The 22,673-nt window shown below is 37.9% G+C and overlaps 1 protein-coding gene across 2 annotated transcripts; it reads left to right on the top strand.

Moving 5' to 3' along the window:
- The first annotated feature begins 459 nt into the window (after positions 1-459).
- On the top strand, positions 460-19,324 carry SLC7A9 (solute carrier family 7 member 9). 2 transcript variants are annotated; one of them, XM_067540027.1, is made up of 13 exons: positions 460-550; positions 1,470-1,598; positions 5,553-5,700; positions 7,029-7,271; positions 7,953-8,078; positions 8,516-8,615; positions 10,384-10,428; positions 13,166-13,289; positions 14,626-14,729; positions 15,497-15,593; positions 16,513-16,662; positions 17,395-17,569; positions 18,846-19,324. In XM_067540027.1, the coding sequence occupies exons 2-13, from the start codon at positions 1,494-1,496 to the stop codon at positions 18,908-18,910; spliced, it is 1,482 nt and encodes a 493-aa protein (XP_067396128.1). In that variant the 5' UTR covers positions 460-550; positions 1,470-1,493; the 3' UTR covers positions 18,911-19,324. The 2 variants fall into 2 exon arrangements, with proteins under 2 accessions (XP_067396128.1, XP_067396129.1); XM_067540028.1 differs by lacking the exons at positions 460-550; positions 5,553-5,700 and having other exon boundaries at positions 1,468-1,598.
- Positions 19,325-22,673: the final 3,349 nt, after the last annotated feature.

Genomic DNA, 22,673 nt, shown 5'->3' with positions numbered 1-22,673 from the left:
ACACTTTCCAACCTCTTAAAGACAAAACAAACAAACAATTTCTATGGGATCCAGTTAACATCTGCAGAACTCACTCAGTATAGTAAACAATGAGTGGCCACAACAGTAAAATAATCACTTCCAAACTTATCTTTCCTCAAAGTTTATAAATTAGAAAGACCTTGACACTTTCAACTATAATAAAAAAACCCTTAATTTACCAGAATCTCAGGTCACTTTCACTACGTAATAAAATACTTAGATGCTGGCAAAACATTAATAGAAACAATCTGTACATAGAAATGGATCAAACCAATGACATTTTTACACAAACTAATTGGGCTGTTGGTTTACTTTGCATTCATATCTCAAAGGTTCTTGGCTACAAATTTGTTTAATAATTACCTTCTATAACCTCTGTACTTAAGATTCTTCATCTTCTGAGTATTCAGCCTTCAGCCATGGACATTGCCTACTGATTAACTCTTAAATCTAACTAGAGCGGTGAAGAAATACTCTACACAAATTGCTCTGCAACCAGATTTATGACAAACAACTATAAAGAAATAAGGTAAGCACACATTGCTAAAAGAATGTTTTAAACTAATATTCTCAAATCAAATTCTCTCTCAGGTATGAAGTCAGGCACAGAATTGTAATGAAATTTGATGGGCCAAGTTCTGCAGTACTTATTCAGGCAACATTTTCATTCAAATCTAACTATTTCATTGGGTCAATGACACTTTTTGGAGCTTTTTTTAACTAGACCATCAGATTAGCAGACAAAGTGTTTCTTAAAAGACATTGCCACTATAGCTAATCACAGGGCATTGTTTTGATTTCTAATACCTTCTCATGAAAAACTTTTGGGAATCATTGAAATCATTGAAATAGTTAATATTGGCATAGGGTTCTGAATGTTTAAAGTACTGTAGAACTGCTATGTAGTATTATTCACCATATATAAAACATTGACCAAGAAATGTGGGTAGTTAAAACATCATGCACTAAATGTATTAAATTACAGTATATACAACTGCAAAATTATCTTCAACGTTTTTGTTTCCAGAAATTTAGATTTAGGATCAGATGGCGATTTTTGCCTGGATAGGTTTGCGAGTACCAGGATCTAATCTCTCTTAAATTGCAACTTGCTTTACTAGTTGACAACATGTTACTTAAACATTCTGGGAAACAACCTAATCCACATTTGTGTGCCTAATTTGAATGTCCAATTACCATGATTCTTGAACAAATGAATATTTATGCATCTAACTGTTAATTGTGGTAACTGAGGGTGCAAAGGAGATGTACCAATGCGCAAACACTGGTGCAGCTACCCTTTTGAAAATTGAATTTTTACTATTATGAGGAAAAATAGATTATATCTTGTAAAATGTTCAAATTCATATTTGTATATTCATCTGATTGTATTTAATAGTAAAATAAAGCTAAAATAATTTGCTAGAAGTTCTGTTTAATATCTATAGATATCTCAGCATCAAATAAGCCAAATGGGTGAAGAAAACTTGAGAAAAAGAAAAGGAGAAACTAACAGGGAAGGAGATGAACAATCCATCCAAAGTAAAGAATCCAAAACTATGAATCTACAGAAAGAGGCAAGAATGTTTTCTAAAATATTTATCTTAATAAGAGACCTGTGCTTCACTGTTAAATTTAGCATTGCTATACAAGTATTTCAGTGAGGTTGTGGTTGATTTCTATGTTGGTAATATTACTAATTAGTCATAAATAGAGTTGGTTAGGGTTTTCGAACACAACATTTTTTAGCAGAAAATGCTGATTCATCAAAATAAAAATTTTTCACAGGAATGTATCAACATTTGATGGGAAACTTTCTCAGGCACAGAAAGGGGAGACACAACCCAGGACAGCCAACAGCTTGGTAGTTAAGGCACTCATCTAGAATGTAGGAGACCAGATTCAAATCTCCTCTCTATCTGATTTGAACCTGTCTCTCTAATATCCCAGGTGAAAGCCCTAACCATTTGACTATATGGTAAGTCCTCTTTCTGGCACAATGAATATTTATTGATATGAAGTGGAACAACTCCATTCCAAGAAATTGAGGGAGAGACACCCCAGAACAGCCTGGTGGGTAGGGCACTTCTCTGGGATGTGGGAGACCCAGGCTCATGTCCCTGCTTCCAATCAAGTAGAGATGGTAATTGAAACTGGGTCTCCCACATCTCAGACTGTGATTTGGGTGTCTCTCTCTCCTTCCTTCCCTCTAATAAATGTTTAAGGTCTTGGGTTCATCCTGATGTGGGGCAGGAAAGTTTTTGAAGTCTCAAAAACTGTTGTCTGACAGCTCTAGTCATAAATCAAAGTTCCCATTGATTATTAAAAAAAACCCTGTGTATTTATCTAGCCTAAAGTCTGACAACCACTTTAAAATGTGGTGAGTGGCACATAACCAATCCAGTGACACATACAGTAAATTTTTCAGAAGTGCCTAAGTCACGTTGGAGCCTAAGTCCCATGAACTTTCAATGGGGCTTAGACTCCTAACTCCATTAGTTGTTTTTGAAAATGTTACCCATACTGCCATGTAACACAGTCTTTCATCCTCATTTGTAACTATCTTAACTAGCCAATGGGTATCCAGTCAGCTGCCACAGAAAATAGTCAGGTGGTAATCATCCCCTCCAGAATATTACAGAAGACATCAGAGAATTCAAAATTTTTGTCACTCACACATCTTAACCTTTAGAGCTTTTATTACACTGCTCACATATTTTCAGTACAGTCACATTTCACTTAATATGCATTTATACACTGTATTCTCTAAGCTATGAGAGGAAACTATAATATCCCCTTCAGTTTCTCAAACAAAATCCGCTGAAATTATCTGTTAAATATCTCATGATCTCTGCAGGTGTGGACTAAGAAGAGATGTTTGTAATCCAGGCCTGATGGTGGGAGGGCACATAAAGCATCAAAATAGCAATCAGAAGCCAAAAGTCCATCTGGAGCTAACAGGGCAAGTGGAAGTAGCCCATCCCATGGGGAAGGTTTGATTTTTGTGGGATGCCTTAAGTTTTGTTGGTTCAGAGTCACACTTAATATTAATGTACACTTGCATCTCAGGCCACTTTAGAGTTAGAAACAGCACCTCCAACTTGATGAAGAAAACTGTTCTAATCATCACTTTGTGTGTGCACATAACTTCCACCATGGACATGAAAGAGAGGAAAGATTCCCACATGGAACAAGAAAAGGGGTAATTATTGATGTAGCAGCCATTTTGAGTTCCCATCAGATGAGTCACTGAGGAGTACTTTGGAAATTCCTTACAAGGATCAGATTTTCAGCACACAATACCAAGGACCAAACAGTGGAACTCAATCTTTCATTTTCCGAATCTGTGTTCACCTGAAGGTCCTAACTTTCCAGGTACTAAGTAATTTCAACTTCCATTATCCACTCCATAGGAGTTGAGGGCACTCAATACTTTGCAATATCAGAACCTTAAACTTGTAACAAGTCTAGTACCATGCAACCTACATCCTTCAAGCACGATTAACATTTGGGAAAGGTATACATCCACCTAATGTCTGGCTAACAGCTTCAAACACCAGGAAAAGCTAAGGAATGGATTCTCAAAGTATGGATGCAGTGCTGGATAAGATTGAAGTGTTCAGGTCAATCTGGCTATCAAGTTAAACATTTCCACTTCATCACATCCAGGAAGCTGCACAATAATACAGAAACCACAGCATTCAACTGACACATTTTTCTAGTGTCAATGGTTACAAATTGATTGTTAATATTTGAACACTCCAAACAGAGCTTAAATCTTTTAATAGTTGGTGTGCAGTAAGTTTCACATGACAAATAGGCATGAAGGTGCTCTTTAGAGATAGGAATATATATATTTTTGTTCTGCTCCCCACCAGAACACATAATTGTAGTTAGTAATGTTAAAGGTGAACATGTGCTACACTGTAAGCTGCAAATTATGGAGTTAATAGGTTCAGCTTTAATGCTGCAGACAAATAAAAGAAATGCACTGTAATCATTGTCTGTAAGTTAATTATAGATTGTCAGTTGTTAGAACAAGAGATAATTCTGAAATACTGCAATGTGAGAAAAATTCAGTACTGGCCAGTACATCTGGTTAATGTTTTGGAACACATCCCAGGATCTCTCACACACATGGCTTTTTGTTGCAGACAATGGTAACAATATAATAAAAGCTTTAATAGGATTCTGTTCTCACTTCCTTCCATTCACTTTTCTTTTATTAACAGGATTGCAAAGACCTTTTTTTTGGCCCTGAACATCACGAAACAGGCATGCTAGAACAGTATGTTAGGATTGCATGTTTAACTATCCACCAAAACTGTTCACTCTGGCCAAAATCCAAATGAGTAAATATCTTCCACTTCAACATCATGATCAAGATACAGAAACCAAATGGAATCCTACCCAATTATGACAGAACATATTCTTGGTCTGAAAGTAGCAACTATGGAACACAGTATCAGGGATAGGATTGCTGTTCATTGTGCTCAATAGACAGGTCGTCATTGCAGAGAAATGTAGTGGCACTCAGTTTAAACTCTGCTCACAGTCCTATGTTTCCACCATAATTATTGACTGTGAATTTATGTCACCATTCTAACTATGTATCAAATTTCCAGGGGGGGAGGGGCACGAACTTATATAAGTAAGGAGAAACCATATTAGCAAGGTTCTGCCTCACAGCAAAAGCCTGCTTGTCTACTTGTCATTAAACAACCAGTAGTCATGGGGTAAGCAAATGATTATATAATTGCAAATATTTCAAATATGTTCCTCTAAGTTTACCTGCCCTTATAGTTCCCCTTTTTGATATCAGAGGAAAGTAAAGTTAGTTTTGGACAGTGGAATTTACTAACGTCTATCTCTTGTCTGATCAGGATCTGAGCAGGTTTCTTAGAATTTTAATCCTGAAGGTGTCTGATTCCACAAACTAGTTAACTAATTATTCTCATCAACTGAGCACAACTCTCTAATTTTTTATTTTCATTCAGCATGGCCCTGTTTTAGCTATAGTGAATGCTGACAATTATCAATGTGATGTGTGCTTTGTACTAGGAAAGAGAGTATAACATACGTCCTGTTTAAAACAAAAAGCATCTCAAAATACAGAGCAATTTTAGGGCTAATCTAAAAACACAAGCCTGATGAATAAATTCAAAACTATTTTACATAGCAGTGATCTATGGCCCATGAATATTTGCAAACAACCACTGAGGTCTATTGTTGTCTTTTGCTATTTCAGTTTATTGTATTATTATTCAGTTTATCTGTTTAGAAGGAGGTGGCCATTCTTGAGTATGCAGGCACACAAGGTCAGATTGTGTTTTTGAGAAAGGTGGTCATTATACTGTATATTATGCAAACGCATCTTAAAAATAGCAGTTGTGTGCATGTCTATCAATAAATAGAAGCTGCATGTGTGATGCCAGAAAAATTATGGTGACTTTAATTTTACCACATAAGGTAATATAGCACAAAAAAATTAATATTAAGTTACCTTACTGGAATATCTCATTCATTTCAAGGTGGGCCTGATCTCTGGGATCTGTGTTATTGTTGGTACAGTTATTGGCTCAGGCATCTTTATTTCTCCAAAGTCGGTACTTGCCAATGTTGGAGCTGTGGGGCCTTGTTTAGTCATCTGGGCAGCCTGTGGAATTGTTTCTACATTAGGTAAACAAAACAAAGGAAAAGTCTTTATATTTCCAGTTTTCCCTCTTGTATTCCATTGTGAAAATTAGATTATACTGCTCATACCAAACCAAACCGCAAGCCAGCCACTGTGCCCAGTAGAGAACATTATAATAAGAAAATTGTACAAGTCAAATTTTCAGTTGATCTTACGATCCAGCCTCCTAATTTGCACATCCCATCAAATGGGAGTATAAACACATGACAAATCCTGCTCCAATTGAAGTCAATGGCAAAATAACCCAGTCATTTCAACAGGAGCAGAAGCAGGCCCACAGTGCATACCTACCTCCACAATTTTCATTGTACAAAGCTCTGTTTGCAGGTGCAGAATTAGAGGCTAGTTTTTGAAATTTGGCCTTAAATAGGCAATATTTACACAAAATGTTAAACATTAAAATTGGACATGAATTTATTTATAGTTTTTCATTGTTGGGTTATGAGCACAAGTGATGTAACTTTCAGTAAGTTGCCAGTTATGACCAATAAGCTCAGAAATGCCAATTGTATTTGAAAACAAACCTTTATTATGCATTGTGACTTGTGCTGCTTTGTTTTTCTTGAGTTTTCAAATTACTGAATGGTACTGGTGCAATTTTCCTTTAGGCTAGAGTTTCCTAATAGTGTTCTGAGTTTCTAAACAGAAAACTAAAATAGAAATATTTGCCAAAAATATCATAAACCACCTGAAATTCCAATATAATTAAGGGTTTAAATAATAAAGAATTAATCCAAAAGAGTAGGTTAGGAGTAAGTTTTACTTTATAGATTCAAATTCCGAAGAGGTAACAATTTAAAATGAGTTTGCTGTAATGTAAAGTTAGTTAGACATGAATTTGTAATGTGATAAATAAGCAAAAAAAATCCAATTTTGTACTAATTATACAGACATCATGGAGTGAGGAGGTAAAACTCTCTTCTGTACTTAGTCTGGGGGCGACTGTGTCTAGAGTATTGCAATCAGTTCTCCGCAACTCCAGAAAAACATAGCTAAGTTAGCAAGACTTGTTTACAAGTTGATTCTGCAAAAATATAGTTTGAAATTAGGCACTCATAACTGTAAGATCTAATCAATAACTTGTTAGTTTTCAATAACTTCAATTTTATGGAATGTCCTTGGCAAATTATGATTTTTGTCACTATTTACTGGTGATGTTACACAAATATAATAAAATATAGCATATCTGTATAGCCATTTCCTTAATTTTATATTAACTATAAAAAGTCATAAGCTAATTAAAACCAAACAGTTTTAAAGTGTACAAACTAAAAGCATCTGAATATTAACTGCATATCTTCTTTTTGTTCAGGTGCACTATGTTTTGCTGAGCTTGGCACAATGATCACAAAATCAGGGGGAGAATATCCTTACCTTATGGAAGCATTTGGCCCTATTCCAGCATATTTGTTTTCCTGGACTAGTTTATTGGTCATCAAACCCAGTTCATTTGCTATAATTTGCCTCAGCTTTGCGGAATATGCTTCAGCTCCTTTTTATCCAGGCTGTGATCCACCTGTCATAGTCATTAAGTGTCTTGCCGCAACTGCCATTGGTGAGATCCCTATTTTTTAAAATGGGACTGAGTTATGAAACTTTGTAGCAGTTCTATTTTTCAAGGAAAGTGGTTGAAGCCTCATCTCTTGAAATATTAAAACCTAGTACGCCTAAGTAACTAGAAAATCATATAGAAAACTGTATTAGTGGGAACAGTTCTGCACTGGATGAGGGATAGACTTGATAATCTAATACACAGTGGAGGACTTTTCAATATCTAACATCTCTACTTAAAAGAAGCTTCACTTCTAGGGTTAGACGATGTAAATAATCAGGTTTCTTCCTTATGCAGTTAGATCATACTCAGTAGTAGAGTGTTTAGATCAGAAGCGTGTATATCTCTAGGAAAGAATTAAAAGAAAATATGGTCGAAGTTTTATATTCTAGATAAAAGTTATCCCAACTTTTAAAAATGTTTTTAAAGAGACAGCCAAGAAATTCCTCAGTTTAAGAAAACTTATTTTCATTCTTTATAACAATCCATCAAAAGCAGGAAATTGCAATCATTACATGGAATTTACAAACCAATATAAGAAAGAAACAAGATAAACAGGCTTGGGTGTCTGAACCTAAGATAAAAAAAATCATATTGTTGATGTTTCTTTAAACTCAATTATTATAGTTCTGAATTATGATTTACAGAATTTAAACTGAGAAATACAATCTTTATTTCCCTTAGTGATTATTACAACAGTGAATTCACTGAGTGTGAAGTTGGGGAGCTATGTTCAGAATTTTTTCACTGCTGCTAAAATGATCATCGTCATAATCATTATTGTAAGTGGAATTGTTCTCCTTGCACAAGGTAATTTAATTTTTGTTGGTTTTAGATTTACAAATATAGTAATTTAGAGAGTATTTTTGTTTCTGCCATGACTTGCTACTGGATCATTTATTGAAGAACAAAGCAAACAAGCTATAGATGATATCATTCTAATTTAATATGGTTTTGATACCAGATCATGTTGACTGCCTTCAATTCTTGTTGACTTTAATGAGAGTTGAGGGAACTCAACCACTGAGGATCAGACTGATTAAACAGAATAAACTGGAAAATGTTCTGGGAAAAGAAATTCATGGTTACAGACCAATTAGGAAAAAATTTCTATTTAAGTGTTCACTTTAACTGACAAAGCACTATACAAAATGAAATTTGATGAAGAAATGTTGCTTTCATTCATTCATGATTAGTTGTTTCATTTTGTCTCAGTATAGCTCAGTATCAATGTATTTCATTTGCAGGAAAAACAGAAAATTTTAAAAATTCTTTCAATGATGCTAAAATTTCTGCTGGTTCCATCAGTTTGGCATTTTATAATGGTCTCTGGGCATATGATGGATGGTAAGATTTTTTTATTATTGTTATCAGTTACTATTAACAATTTTTATTGATTTTCTCTCTCTTTGTAACTCACTTATTTGGTAAAGTTGAAGTTTGACTCGTTAGTGAGAATAATTGTAGAGAGCATTCAAAAAGTGCACTACCACCTTAAAATAAAACCAAACAAAGCACCATGCCCTAGGGATTTCTGTCCAACATAAAACTTCCAAATTCTCACATCTGCTTAGCCTCTAGACTCCAAAGCCCTAGCTAAAAGTGACTGTTTTATGTTTAAAATATATTAAGTTCAAAAGGTGATAGGTTTATTTTATAAAATTATTTCTTCCATATCCCACAGAAACTACAGAATAGCATTTTTCAATACTTAATTATTTTAACCACCCAATAAGTCTGCATTTTCTGAATATATTTAACTAAACAATATTAAGTTAATATTAAGCAATGTGGATATATCATTATGTCGTCTGATTTGCACATTTCAGGCCTTGACCCTGCAAGGAAAACCATATGCCTGCAGGGACCAATTTGTGTGATTCACCTGGAAAGATTGGGGCATCAGTGTTGGCTGCTTCAGCTTCAGGCACCAAACAAAAATGCAGGCTTTCATTTTCTTGACTCAGCTGTGACACAGCAATACTGTTCTCACTCTACCTTGAAAAGTATTTATTTAACTCCCTATTCAACAAGGTAATTAAGCACATACTTAATTTTAAGCACAAGAGTGAGGGACTACTCATGTGATTAAAGTCAGGCACATTCTTAAATACCTTGCTGAATACGGGTTCAAGGTTCAGTTTTCAAACTCAAACTCCTAAAGTCAAGTACCTAGATCCATTATTTAGCTAACTGCCTTAGAACGTATTCAGATATCTAAATATTGAGTTGAATGCTTAGTTTTAACCACTCAGGTTTGAAAATTGGTCTCTTTAAGATCTGTAGATAGTTAAATGCCAACTCTTCAAATTTCTATCAATCAACAAAGCATTAAAAAAAAGTGTTTCAATCCGCTACAATTATGAGCATAAAACACAGTCTAGTTTAAAACAACACAGTCTAATGAAAATTAATATTTGAAATTTGTCATTCTGGTGATTGTAAACTTTAAAAGTTTTCATGAAAGCCTTGTGGATAAAAGACTATTTAACTTGCATTGTGTCATTGCTAAATGGAAGTAAATGCACTAATGATTGTAGTAGGTATAAAAACATTTGTATTCTAAAAGATGCATGCTTTCCAGAGCTTGTAGAGGTCACAAGCAGCCTTGTGGTGAGTGAGCTTTGTTGAAAATCTGCCATTAATCCAAGCAATTTATTTGTCTGAAGTACTGGAAGCTCTCTAGCTAGAGTCCTACACTTTGAAAATTATACATTACCCATTATTATTATTATACATTACTTGAGAAATTTACTTTAACACCGCACTCTGCTATCGCACCTTTTACTCAAACTACTTACAACACCCCTCCCCCCCAAATCTTGCAATGCTATTGATATTGCTCATCTCATATGATAGTTGAGAAAAGTGAGGCATAGAGAGGTTAAGGGACTTGCCCAGAATCAATCAGCAGCAGAGCTGGGTATAGAACCAGATCTAACTCCACCTCGTATGCTTTGGCTAAGTTAAGGATATTACCTGGTCTACATTTTTTTTTCTTGTTAGAGGTTGAACAGTAACAATAGTGATGTCAGAAATAAAGACCTGACTTTTAAATAATTTGGCATTTCAGCATCTGATTACCAGTAACCTTATGCTAGTGCGTTTTTTGCAGGAATCAACTCAATTACATTACAGAAGAACTTAAAAATCCTTACAGGTGAGACAACCTAGAAAGCTAGAAAGGTACAATTTCAAATGCAACAATCAAATCATTAAAAGTCTTAATAGCAGCTGTATTTTTAACTCTCTCTTTTGATAAGGGGATACTCAAAAGTTTTGGGGCTTGTTCACAAAAGAATAATTTCATTAGCATTTATTCTGTGTTTTACATTGAATATTGTATACTTGTGAATCATCTCTAATTAATTATTGATTTCCATGATACTACAATGCAAAGAAATATAAGTATCCCTAGGGTACAGAGAATGCATGCTAATTAATTCTTTTCCATCCCCTTGCTGACTGCTACTTTTGATTTAATAGAGTATTTCATTTCTGATTATCATCTACCGAGATTTCAGTGAGGTTTAAATATGATTACTATAAAAATAAATAAGTAGCAGGGAAAGTCCCTCTATAGTATAGAAAATTGCCTGAATACAGACTATATCCTTCCCTTCAATGTGCATGCACAATTCCCATTAGAAGTAAGTAAAGAAAAGCTACCAAAAGTTCACTCAGGTCTTGAGACACATGCATCAAGCTTTTTATCTTCCTAGCCTTTTCTAGAAAGTCTTAAGAGTGCAAAATAGCTGCCAAGTTACATTAATGACAATCAGTATTCCCCCCCACCTGTAAAATTGGTTGCTCAAAGTGCAACTCTAGTAATCCTGACTTTTCTTCACAGGTGATTGACAGGCAGTCAGACAGTACAGAAAAAGAGGCGGCTCCTACCACAAGTCACTGCTGCTAATACACACAGAAGAACCAGGAGAGTGACTCCCCTAGAATTAATTTATTAACAGAATTGGTTATTATCCAACACCAACTGTGTGGAAAAAAACTGACCAGGTGGGCCTATGGATTACTGGAACTACTCTTCCAGAGACCAGTTTTACTGATAGGGAAAAAATTTCCTTTTCTGCAGCAAGTAGCTACAGTAATCCATATGAGTAGGCTCTAAATGTCAGTACCAATCAGCTGAACTAGGGTGGAAAAAACCTCTGCACCAAGACTCTTTAAAATATAATGGATAACTGAATTTAGAATGTGTCTGCCAATATTTGCATTAGCTAAGGAAACAAAATATATTCTATAATGCTTACTAAACTTCAGGTGAATTTCCAGATGATCATGTAAATCTTGTTTACAGAGGCTGTCTCCTCATCAATTTTTCTGCCCAGGAGGCAGCCTGTCCCTTGGTCTTGATGGGCTTTTACTTTGTTGAATCCATTGAGAAAGTAATGATTTTCAAGATACTTTGCATTTTTTGCACTATTCCAAATCGGTCACAGTGGTAATCAGTTGATTGAATATTATTCTCCCTATACAAAGGCTCGAGTCCAGGCGAGTAAGTGCAGCATCCTTTCCTTCTGAAACATGCTTGGGGATTCCAGTTTTATTGGGTGGGTGAGTCACTCTTTTTGGAGTGGAAGAACTTTCAGGCTTCTTAATATAAGAGAGGGCACTTTCCACAGCAATTCTTGTTCTTATGGTCCTTAGAGAGGGACTGAGCTCTGCAGTTAGGCCAAGTGTGAGAGGCAGCTGCTATGAAAGCTTTTGCTTCCCTGCCAGCTCTAGATCAATGAAAGCACAGGGACACTATTAGAGGGAAGCCAGAGAAACTCGTGATTATAGAACCAGAAGTGGCCAACATGGAGGGTTTTACTTTTATCTTCTATGAGCCAGCCAGAAATTAATAAGAGCCCACCTGTTTATGCAAAAAGTAGCAGACATCTCTATTATTAGACTCAGCAAGTTAGCTGGGCCTTGGGGTGGAAGAGATTTATGTCCAGTCGTTTCAGGCCACTGGTCCTTCTGTAGCTGCTTACTGGCCACTGCAGACAGAACAGCTGATAAGGCCTCATTTTTACCCAGGGTTTTGCATGCATCTTCCTAAGGAAAAAAAAGCCCATTAGGAGCTGCACATCAGCACCTGCTCCTCATGCAGTAGCATCACTCTGCCCTTGTGGAAAGGGATTCTCCTTTTCTTCCGACTCATCGATCTGCCTGCCAATCACCTGTGGAAAGAGGAGGAGCCATTAGCATGGATTACTTGAGGTACTGGCTGCAAAAAGGAATTCCTGTGAATGTAGAATTTGTAAAAACAGATTTTATTAAATTATAAGAGGAACAAACATGTTTGTTATTAAATGGAAATAAAACAAAGGGGCTGGGGATTTAACTATTCCCCTGTAGTTAGGAAAATCCAGTAAATATAATTTATTGTTCTAGTCAGAGCACACAAAGCATTAATCTGCTCTGCCAGATACATGGAGTCAGGTACAGTCAGATCCAATTTGCATGGAATTGTGACTCACCTTTGCATCAACCCCATGAGATAATAGCTACTGTGCTAGTACATGAGAATTAGAAAGTACATGCAGCTGAAGTACTCCTACTGGAATTGCACTTCGTTCAACTTAGATAGTGAAAAATGAAAACAAATAGCATAAATGGTGAAAAAAGGAATTTAAATTTTAAAAATTCCTTCAATTTTAATAATCCATGATAGCATAAGTAACAGGTAATGAATTCCTAAAAATGTGATTGCCTTGAACAGTGATCCTTCAGTCTTAACATGATTCATAAATAATATTTACTAGTTAATATGCCTGTGACTTTTTTTTAGAATCCTAAATTTGAACTAAAACAGGAAAGAGCCTACAGTTCACTATAATAAAGCTGCCTAGTACTTTGGAAATACTGATACTGTATGTTTTTACATTCTGTAGAAATCTACCACTTTCTATAATCATTGGAATCCCATTGGTTTCAGTTTGCTATGTTCTGATTAATATTTCATATTTCACAATAATGACTTCAACAGAACTTCTGCAGTCCCCAGCAGTCGCTGTGGTAAGCCACTTTTTCATTTTGTAATTAGAAGTATCTAGTGAGACACTATTTTTGTTGCAGTCCAAATCATAAAAAATTCTAACTTTCTTAGTTTTCAGGAAAGAATTTTTCAGTACTATTGTAAATTTTTAAACACTATTAATATTTTAATTGTTGGAGGAAAAATATATTTTTGAAAATTAGTTTGTAGAAAGTGACAATTTAGTATGCATGAGGCACATCTTATCTTTTATAGGAAATCTTCAATGAATTTGCAATTTAGTGATGCTTTTATTCCACAATGCTTAGTGAGGGGGACATATGATAATTTTATTTTCACTGGTAAATATCTGAATCCCTGGTTGTAGCCATCTCTACGATAGTTCTGGGGAAAAACAAAAATGACAGATTGCATACTGAATGCACAGCACAGTGAATAAGAGCACTCATGTAAAAATACTCCATAAACCAATGAACATTGTACAGAAAAATGGAATCCTGCTTGCAGAGAGCTGGATTCTGGTATATTTCAATACCTTGCCTACTCACAAAAAATGGCTACAGAGCAGAGATTGGTGCAACATTTATGCATACTTTACTGGAAACACAGCTAGGCAGTCTGATTTTAGGATTACTAGTCTTGAGTGCCACTATCCACATATTATTAATAATCTATATCAATGGTATTACATCAGCTACTATTAAATTGATCAGACTGGATCAATACTGACAATATAAGCCTGCAGAAATATCTCCTCATTTGATCTCAAAAGCTAAGCAATGTTAGGGCAAGATGGCAGATTACCCAAAAAAGACAGGAAGCAGTGCTGATGGGCATTGGTGACAGTTGTACTGTCTGCAGGATAAAACACATAAGAAAGGCCCTGAGTCTCACCTATATTTAAGTTTCCATGCAAGTTTTGGCAAAAGTAAGGCTGTTAGTACCGGTATCTTGATAAGATTCCAATTTGAGATGTTCTGTATCTAAATTCTCCCTACTTTCAGTTGGATGTGATACTCTTAAATTTTTGTCTTAAATCGCTGTATAGTAGTATTGGATCTATTCTCAATTGTTCTAGTCTCTATTCTATAGAGAATAAATTGTTCTATTCTATTCTCAAGGTTCTTTCATTAGAGTGGTAGGTGAAATAATTCCTGTATACAATTTGCAAAATAATTTCGGATAAAAGAAGCTATGTAAAATTGTATTAATATGGAATTTTTTAAAGGTAAACTATGTTTTAAAAGTTCATTTACTGCATATCTGATTGGTTCCCACACCAGTGAACACACTACAAAGTGGCAAAATGATAGCTGTTATATTAATTTGTCTATATTTTAATCTCCTATGCCCTAGACATTTGGGGATCGGGTCCTTTATCCAGCTTCTTGGATAGTTCCTCTTTTTGTGGCCTTTTCTACAATTGGAGCAGCCAATGGGACCTGTTTTACTGCTGGCAGGTAAATTTCAACTCTAAATAGCTGAATACACAATTGAATTTGCAGGTAGAAGTCATATAATGTCTTCTAAATTTGGGGTTTAATTTAAACAAATTATAGAACATAATACCTGCAAACCTGGCCATGTAAGAACCAGTAGCTATGAAAGTTGAAAAAGTTAGAAAATAAGGGATTAAACATTTTACTGAAATGCCTGTAAACAAGTACAGGCTTCTTCCAGCTAAAAAAACGGTTCTTAAAAAGTAACAGTCACCTAAAAATAAAAAATTAAAAGAGATTATAACATGAACTAGTTTTGTGTGTGCACAAGTATTTGAGAGGTTTGCAGGTTTGCAAAATCTCATGCTCACAAGGTTTCTAAATCCCTAAAATAATACATGAAATTATATTTGTGCTGAAAGTTTCATGTGGTGAATTTTTTTTTTTTAAGGAAGATGAAAACTAAATTGTTTGCTTTGAATTACTGAATCAGTTTAACTTCTGTGCTCCATGGAGTTAGGCACTTGTTTTGAAAGCAATAATAATTCCTCCTCCACTACATGTATGATTTCCCTACATTCTAGAAAATATCAAATTAGGTTTGATGCAGTTGAGAAGCATATATAAATAATACATAGTTAGACGTAACCATATAAAGAAATCTATATAGTGGTTAAGATTCTTCACAGAGTACCATTTAAGTATTCTGAGTTAACTGAAAAATAGAGCCACTTGAATCTGTGTAGATGCCACACTAACCAGATTAACATGTGTTTTTGTTTTGTCAGACTTGTTTATGTAGCAGCTCGTGAAGGGCACATGCTAAAGGTGCTGTCTTACATTAGTGTTAAACGTTTCACCCCAGCACCTGCTATCATATTTTATGTAAGTATGAATTTTAAGCAAATAAATAAAACTTGCAGCTAAGTCAAATCTATAATAAATATTCAGATCTGAAATTATGTTGGCTCTTCAGATGCCACAGTGGTGATCTCAACATGCTATCCCTACACATACTTTCATGCAGATGTAGTTACATATACAGGGAAATAGCTGAAATAATATTTTATAAATCAATAAAAGACTACGTAATGCATAAAAATGGCTCAATTTGAATCTAACTTCATTCCAGATTCTCCATATTTTAAAGTTCATAGAATTGGAACATAAAATGTAACTCTTTCAGTTTTAGGGAAGAAGTAGGGTACTGACAATTAAAATCAGCTATATAGAATAAAATTTATGTTGATAGTCAAACTGGCTCACTCCAGGATTTCTGTGACTACAAGAAATCAAAAAAATTTTTTCCCTCCAAACTTTTTTCCCTGCAACTTTTCCCTGCAAACTTTTTTTCCCTGCAAGCTTGTAAAATAGATGTTAAGACATTGTCATAAATTTAAGAGATTCATTATGTACTGACATATACGGCATGAATACAAACATTTCATCATGCTTAGCAGAGGTTTATAGAAACAGGGAAAAAGGTTTCTATCGTGTTGGCACATATCTTGCAAGCACTTATGCACATACTGAACTTCAAGCATGAACAGTCCATTGACTTCAATGGGATTACCCATGCTCAAAATTAAGCACATATATTTGCAGGATCAGGCCATTCTCAAGAAAGGATGCCAAGCATGCTGACCTTCCCCACAAAGCAGAGCAAAAACTTGTACACTCATTGCAGTTTGAATCAATTTGAACGTAAAACTGTGACCTACATAAAAGAGAGAGCTCAATTCTTCCTTGCTATACTCAGCTGTCTTTTACCAAGTCCACATTAATTCCTATTTTTCATGTTTAGGGTGCCATTGCTATTATTTATATCATCCCTGGAGACATTAACACACTCATAAATTACTTCAGTTTTGCTGTCTGGATATTTTATGGTTTGACTGTATTTGCGCTCATAGTTATGAGATTTACAAGAAAACAGCTCAAAAGACCAATCAAGGTATGTTCAGTACTAGAACACATTTCTAAACATAATACAAATGAATGTGCCTCATGATGGTAAGAAAAATGGTTCTCCACTACTGGTATCCCTCCACCTCCATTAAGGCATGGATTTGTCCAGGGAGTTTGGAATATTGAAAAACATACTGGAGAAGATCTTCCACTGAAGATCTTTTTGCCCCAGAAAACTACTACTTAGTACGGTTCCATTTTCTATTCCCTTAAGAATGAACAGGGAGACAGGGAGCGGGCCAGAAAAGTACAGGTCTTGAATCTTGTTCAGACTGATGCACCTCAGCTGCCTGCAACAGTGTGAGGGAAGAAGGAAAGAAATCTAGCTGCAGATAAGGAAGAAGGGATGGGAGGCTGCAACCAAAAACTATGATCGGTTAGAATGAGAGTTGCGGGCAAGACACTTCTGAAGAGTTCATCCTATTGAAGTTCAGGTTTATGATTTACAGTGCATTTATTACAGTTCTAGGATTGGGGTAAATAGCGTGGTCCCACTGGTCTTGGTCTGTGACTTAGCCAAACTGAACTTCTACTGCAGCTACCTTCTCAACCAGTCCACTAATCTTCTGAACACTTCTGAATATTCTTTTTAAAAAATCAGAAATAAGGAGGTAAAAGTAACTTCTCACATTCAACAAGATACGTAGTAAAGATATGCAACATCAATGAAAAATGGTCACAGAATTTGCTGAATACTTTTATGCTTTGTATCTTTCAGATACCTATCGTCATTCCCATCTTAGTGGTGTTAGTCTCCATTTTACTAGTTTTGGCTCCAATCATCAGTGAACCTGAATGGGCATATCTATACTGTGTTTTATTTATGCTTAGTGGATTTATATTTTATGTCCTTTTCATTCATTTTAAATTCAACTGGGCTCAAAAAATATCAAGTAAGTATACATTTTACAGGTGATTTGCAAAGTTTTCCATTAAATAAGGTACACAACAGGATACCTGTAAGATGTAGCCAACACTCCTTTCCCCCGAGTTAAAATTCTCTTTATATTCACCCTACAGTCACATTTAGCTTGCAGTGAGAGAGGGGCATGATCTTTTGATCTAAGCACAGCAATAATTGCTGAGAGCTCCTGAATTCTAATCCCAGCTCTTTGGTACATTACATTTTTGTTTCAGTTTCTTCCTGTGTAAAATTTGAGATAACACAATATTTGATGAGATTTAGTTCATAAAATGCTTTGAAGAAAAGTGATACATATCAGTGTATCAGTACAAAGCTACATAAAATAGCTTAAGTCTCCATTAGCAATATCCTTTTAACTGTTGTTTTTATTTCAGGTGAAATTTTGAACTGTTCAATTCTCCTGGGTAATTTAGAAGTTGAAATAAATCAGAAATGCCCTGGCCAGTAACTGAAGTGACTTTAAACACACCTAGCTATTTTATGTTCTGGCACTTATCTTGCCCTCAGATCTCTTTCAGGATTCAGTATCTTCACAATCAGTCTAACAAAGGCAAAATTAACAGACAAAATTAAAATTAAAATGGAAAGTAAAGTGACAGCCTTAGGGCTTGTCTAGAGAGGGTTAGTGTGTAGCAAGCTGGGGTGTAAATCTACAGTGCACTAGTTTGCCATGCTCAAAGTTCCATAGTGTGCTTTGATCTACTGCTCTATAAAAAAAGTGTTGTTATAAAGATGAAGAAAATGATTGTGCTTTAGTAGTGCCCTTGCAGGACTGTTTATGAAGAGATTTGCAGTCTTCTTTTAAAAGTAGAACTCCTGTCTACTTTCTGGGAGAATTGGAAGATGGAATGAGAGACACTAGTGAAAGGAAAAGTAGGACTCATTTTAAGAGGATATAAATCCCACAGCATTATTGATATTCCTTAAAAAATTCAATGTGTACACAAAACCAAAGCTACTTTAGATTACAAAAAGAGATGCAGTGTGGTCTACCATAATGAGCACAAAACTGGGACCCTGGAATTTCTGAATTCACATCCCAAATCTGCTACTAATTTACTCTTTGGCTATGGGCAAGTTTTGTCTTCCACATCTGTAGAGTGGGGAAAATAAATGCTTATGCATGCAACATTACACTCAGTTAGTGAAATGGTGTAAACTTGAATTAAAATATATGGTTAACATTGCCAAAAACTGTATAAAACGTGTATTAAATGTCTCTAACCATAGTAATCTATTTTCAGGGCCCATCACCATGCACCTTCAGATGCTTCTAGAAGTTGTTCCACCAGTTGGAGTTACTAAATAAAGATTTGATTTCCAGTAGTCTATTTTTAAGTACTATAATGTTTGTGAGGCAGCTTGAATAGTTTGAATGTTTCTGCTTACTGAGTTCTGACTTTCATCCTGATGTACAGTTTTATTTTTGCAACAATTATAATTTATAAATATGTTTTCATTATCTTAAGAACATATGCCAATCAAAAGTTTTCTGTGCATGGAATTCTCTCTCGATCTGGATGGTTTCATTGTTTTGACTGCTACTCTACTAATATGTTAAGGTGAACTTGCATTTGAGAAACCACCTTAGATTGCACATTCATAGTAAGAACTGTTTTCAGCTATGGCAGTGGTGAATAAAGAGAAATTCACTCGTCAGAATCCCTCCTCTTCTATCATCCTGTTGGAAGCATAGAACAATTAACACGATTTACCAGGAAACACAAAGGCAAAGTATAGTGAAACCTCAAATGTACATTAGGCTGACTCCAACTTCAACCTCTCAGGTAGGTCAAAAGCTGGAAATCCCCAGGTGAAAAGACGGAAAACTAGAAGTGAGAGCTGGAGGCATTCATAATGGAATAAGAAGAGAGATCCTGGAAAACTCTCACTAGAGAGTAAATTTCCTTTGTCTAGTGTCCCCCTTTCTTTCCATCCTGCTGGAAGTATAGAACAGTAAGCAGATAATGTAAGACGCATTCTCAGCAAGGAGGTAGGGTTTCCCAAGATGCAGCTTGAAGTACTTTACATCCAAAATCTGCCTCCACAGAAGGTTTAAGGTCCACTCAGTAGTGGTTGATGAAGTGGCACTCAGTAGTGGCATGAGGTGAACAACAGGTGGTGGCCTTGCAGTTCCCATGGTGGCCCATGGTGTTTGCTCTCCCTAACCCAGAAGTGGACAGGTGGAGTGTCCTTTCTGAGAGAAAAGAGGGGACTTAACTGCCTGGTAAGTCAGATTCACATGCACTTTCAACGAACTTCAAGTAGCAGCATTTCTTTTAAATCTGGGTCCTATGCAAAAAAAAAAACTGGATAGCTGTCATTACATCTACAGCATGAAGCCTGCACTTGAGACTGGAAGTAGACAGAACCACTGATTTGTTTATGTAGCACATCTTCCTTGGGAAGGAATTCTGTAAGCAAATGAAAAACAAGGTTACTTACCAGTAACTATTGTTCTTCGAGATGTGTTGCTCATGTCCATTCCAATATAGGTGTGTGCACACCTCTGTGCACAGCTCCCAGAACTTTTTTCCCCTTAGCAGACCACATGGGGTCAGCTCTGGTGCCCCCTGGAGCCCTGCGCGCATGCCACAGTATATGAGGCACTGCCAACCCTACGGCCCCTCAGTCCCTTCTTTCTGCCAACTCCGGCAGCGGGGACGGAGGGTGGGTATGGAATGGACATGAGCAACACATCTCGAAGAACAACAGTTACTGGTAAGTAACCTTGTTTTCTCCTTAGAATGATTGCTCATGTCCATTCCAATATAGGTGATTAAAAAGCAATACCTTTGGAGGTGGGTAGGAGTTACCGATGAGCTGCCCTCAGCATGGCTCTGCCAAAACCCGTGTCCTCTCTCACTTGCTGAATGATGGCATAGTGGGACATGAAGGTATGCACCGATGACCAGGTGGTGGCCTTGCAGATGTCCTGCAGGGACACTCTCTCCAGGAAGGCCGCAGGGGAGGCCTGAGCTCTGGTTGAGTGCACTGTGATGACACCCGGAAGTGGCACATTCGCCTGCTCATAGCAGCACTTGGTGCAGGATGTAATCCATGTGGAGATGCGCTGGGTGGAGACAGGCAATCCTTTCATCTGGTCTGCCACTGCAACGAAGAGCTGCAAAGATTTCTAGAGCGGCTTTGTATGCTCGATGTGAAGGCCAGGGCTCGTCTCATGTCCAGCGAATGCCATCTCCTTCCCTTCCCCCCCCCCCCCCGAACCGTGTGGTTTGGGAGAAATGTGGGGAGAAAATTATCTTGGTTACAATGAAACTGGGAAACACCCTTGGGCAGGAAGCCTGGGTGAGGCCTCAACTGCACCTTATCCTTATAGAATACTGTATAAGGGGGCTCCGAGGTCCAGGCCCTAATCTCGGAGACCCTTCTAGCTGAGGTAATGGCCACCAGGAAGGCTATCTTCCATGAAAGCATGAGCAGAGAGCATGAAGCCATGGGTTCAAAGGGGGCCCCATGAGTCTCGAGAGGACCAGGTTGAGATCCCAAGAAGGCACCAGGTCACGGACCTGCGGACAGAGCCTCTCCACCCCCTTGAGTAATCTGACCGACATGGGATGGGAGAACAGGAATCTCCCCTCTAGCAGCTGATGGAAGGCCGAAATGGCTGCCAAGTGAACCTTCAACAAGGTTAGCGCCAGACCCTGGCGCCTTAGCTGGAGCAGGTACTCCAGGATCACCTGCAGAGGCGAAAGGCTGGGCGGAATGCCCCGGGACTCCATCCAAGAGGTAAACCATCTCCACTTAGCCCAAAACACGACCTGTGTAGAAGGTTTCCTGCTGCCCAGCAGGACTTGTTGGACCTGCACCAAGCAGGCTCTCTCTCCCTCCATCAGCCACAGGGCCTCCAGGCCGTGAGGTGCAGGGAGTCTAGGTCCGGGTGCAACAGGTGACCATGGTCCTGGGAGAGAAGGTCGTGCCGCCTAGGGAGCTCCACGGGCAGGGCAATCGAGAGGTCCCGCAGCATGCTGAACCAGTGCTGTCTCAGCCAGGCCGGAGCGATGAGCATGATGTCCACCCTGTCCCTCTTCCTTTCCAGTAGGGCCTCGGGCAGGAGTGGAATGGGCGGGAACACATACATTGTGGTCCCTGCCCTGTTGGTGAGGAATGTGTCAGAAATCGACCTGATCTCGTGAGCCCAGAGTGAGCAGAACCTCAGGCACTTAACGTTTCAGTCCATCACGAATAGGTCCGTTTGGGGAACACCCCACTTTTGGAGGATCGCGGTCATTACCTCCGGGTGCCGCGACCAGTCGTGGCAGGGTAGAAAGACCTGCTGAGGCGATCCGCCTGGTCATTCCTCACTCCCGGGAGGTGAGAGGCAGTCAAGTGGAAGTTGTGCCTCATGGCAAAGTCTCACAGATGGGTAACTTCCTTGCAGAGAGCCGAGGAGCGTGCCCCTTTCCTGCCTGTTTATATAAAACATAGCTGTGGTGTTGTCCGTCAGCACCTGCACCACTGTGCCTGGCAGGAATCAGAGGAACACCCTGCATGCTAGGCAAATAGCCCTCAGCTCCTTCACGCTGATGTGCAGGCACCTTTCCTCCCCCGTCCAGAGCCCCTGAGTGCCCAGATTGGTGCTGATGTGGGCTCCCCATCCCACATCGGAGATTAGGGTGACTGATGGGACCAGTTCCCTGAACGGAATGGCCTTCAACACTGCCCTGGGAGATCTCCACCAGTCTCGGGAGGCTAGGATGGGCAGGGGAAACTGTGACCACCCAATTCAGTGAGTGTCTACTTGGCACGTACATTGAGGCCAACCACTAAGAGCAGGCCATCATATGGTCTAACAGCTCTATGCAGTGCCTGGCTGTTATCGTGAGGAATTCGTGTAGCTGGGAGATGATTGAGACCATCGCCTCGAAACATGGCTGAGGCAGGAAGGCTGTGGTCTGGGAGCGTCCAGGGTGACCCCACTGGGTTCTATGCGTTGCACTGGGGTTAGTACAGACTTCTGCTTGTTTATGAGCAGTCCCAGCCTGTTGTATGTGGGGCAAGTGAGGGTCACGCTCCCCTGCACTTGGAACCTGGACTGCATGTGGTGAACA

This window comes from Emydura macquarii, unplaced genomic scaffold (assembly GCF_026122565.2).
Source record: "Emydura macquarii macquarii isolate MOO-44397 ecotype Brisbane River unplaced genomic scaffold, CSIRO-AGI_Emac_v2 contig_561, whole genome shotgun sequence".
Classification (NCBI taxonomy): Eukaryota; Metazoa; Chordata; order Testudines; family Chelidae; genus Emydura; species Emydura macquarii.
The sequence above is the reverse complement of the archived record's forward strand: the minus strand, read 5'-3'. Positions and strand labels throughout refer to the sequence as shown.

What these genes read in the sequence shown, in the direction of transcription:
- SLC7A9 (XM_067540027.1), top strand. Translation starts at nt 1,494, where the DNA reads ATGGGTGAAGAAAACTTGAGAAAAAGAAAAGGAGAAACTAACAGGGAA. An exon ending in TCTTGCCGCAACTGCCATTG is followed by an intron (nt 7,272 to 7,952) that starts GTGAGATCCCTA and finishes TATTTCCCTTAG; the next exon opens with TGATTATTACAACAGTGAAT. An exon ending in ACCTGTTTTACTGCTGGCAG is followed by an intron (nt 14,730 to 15,496) that starts GTAAATTTCAAC and finishes TTGTTTTGTCAG; the next exon opens with ACTTGTTTATGTAGCAGCTC.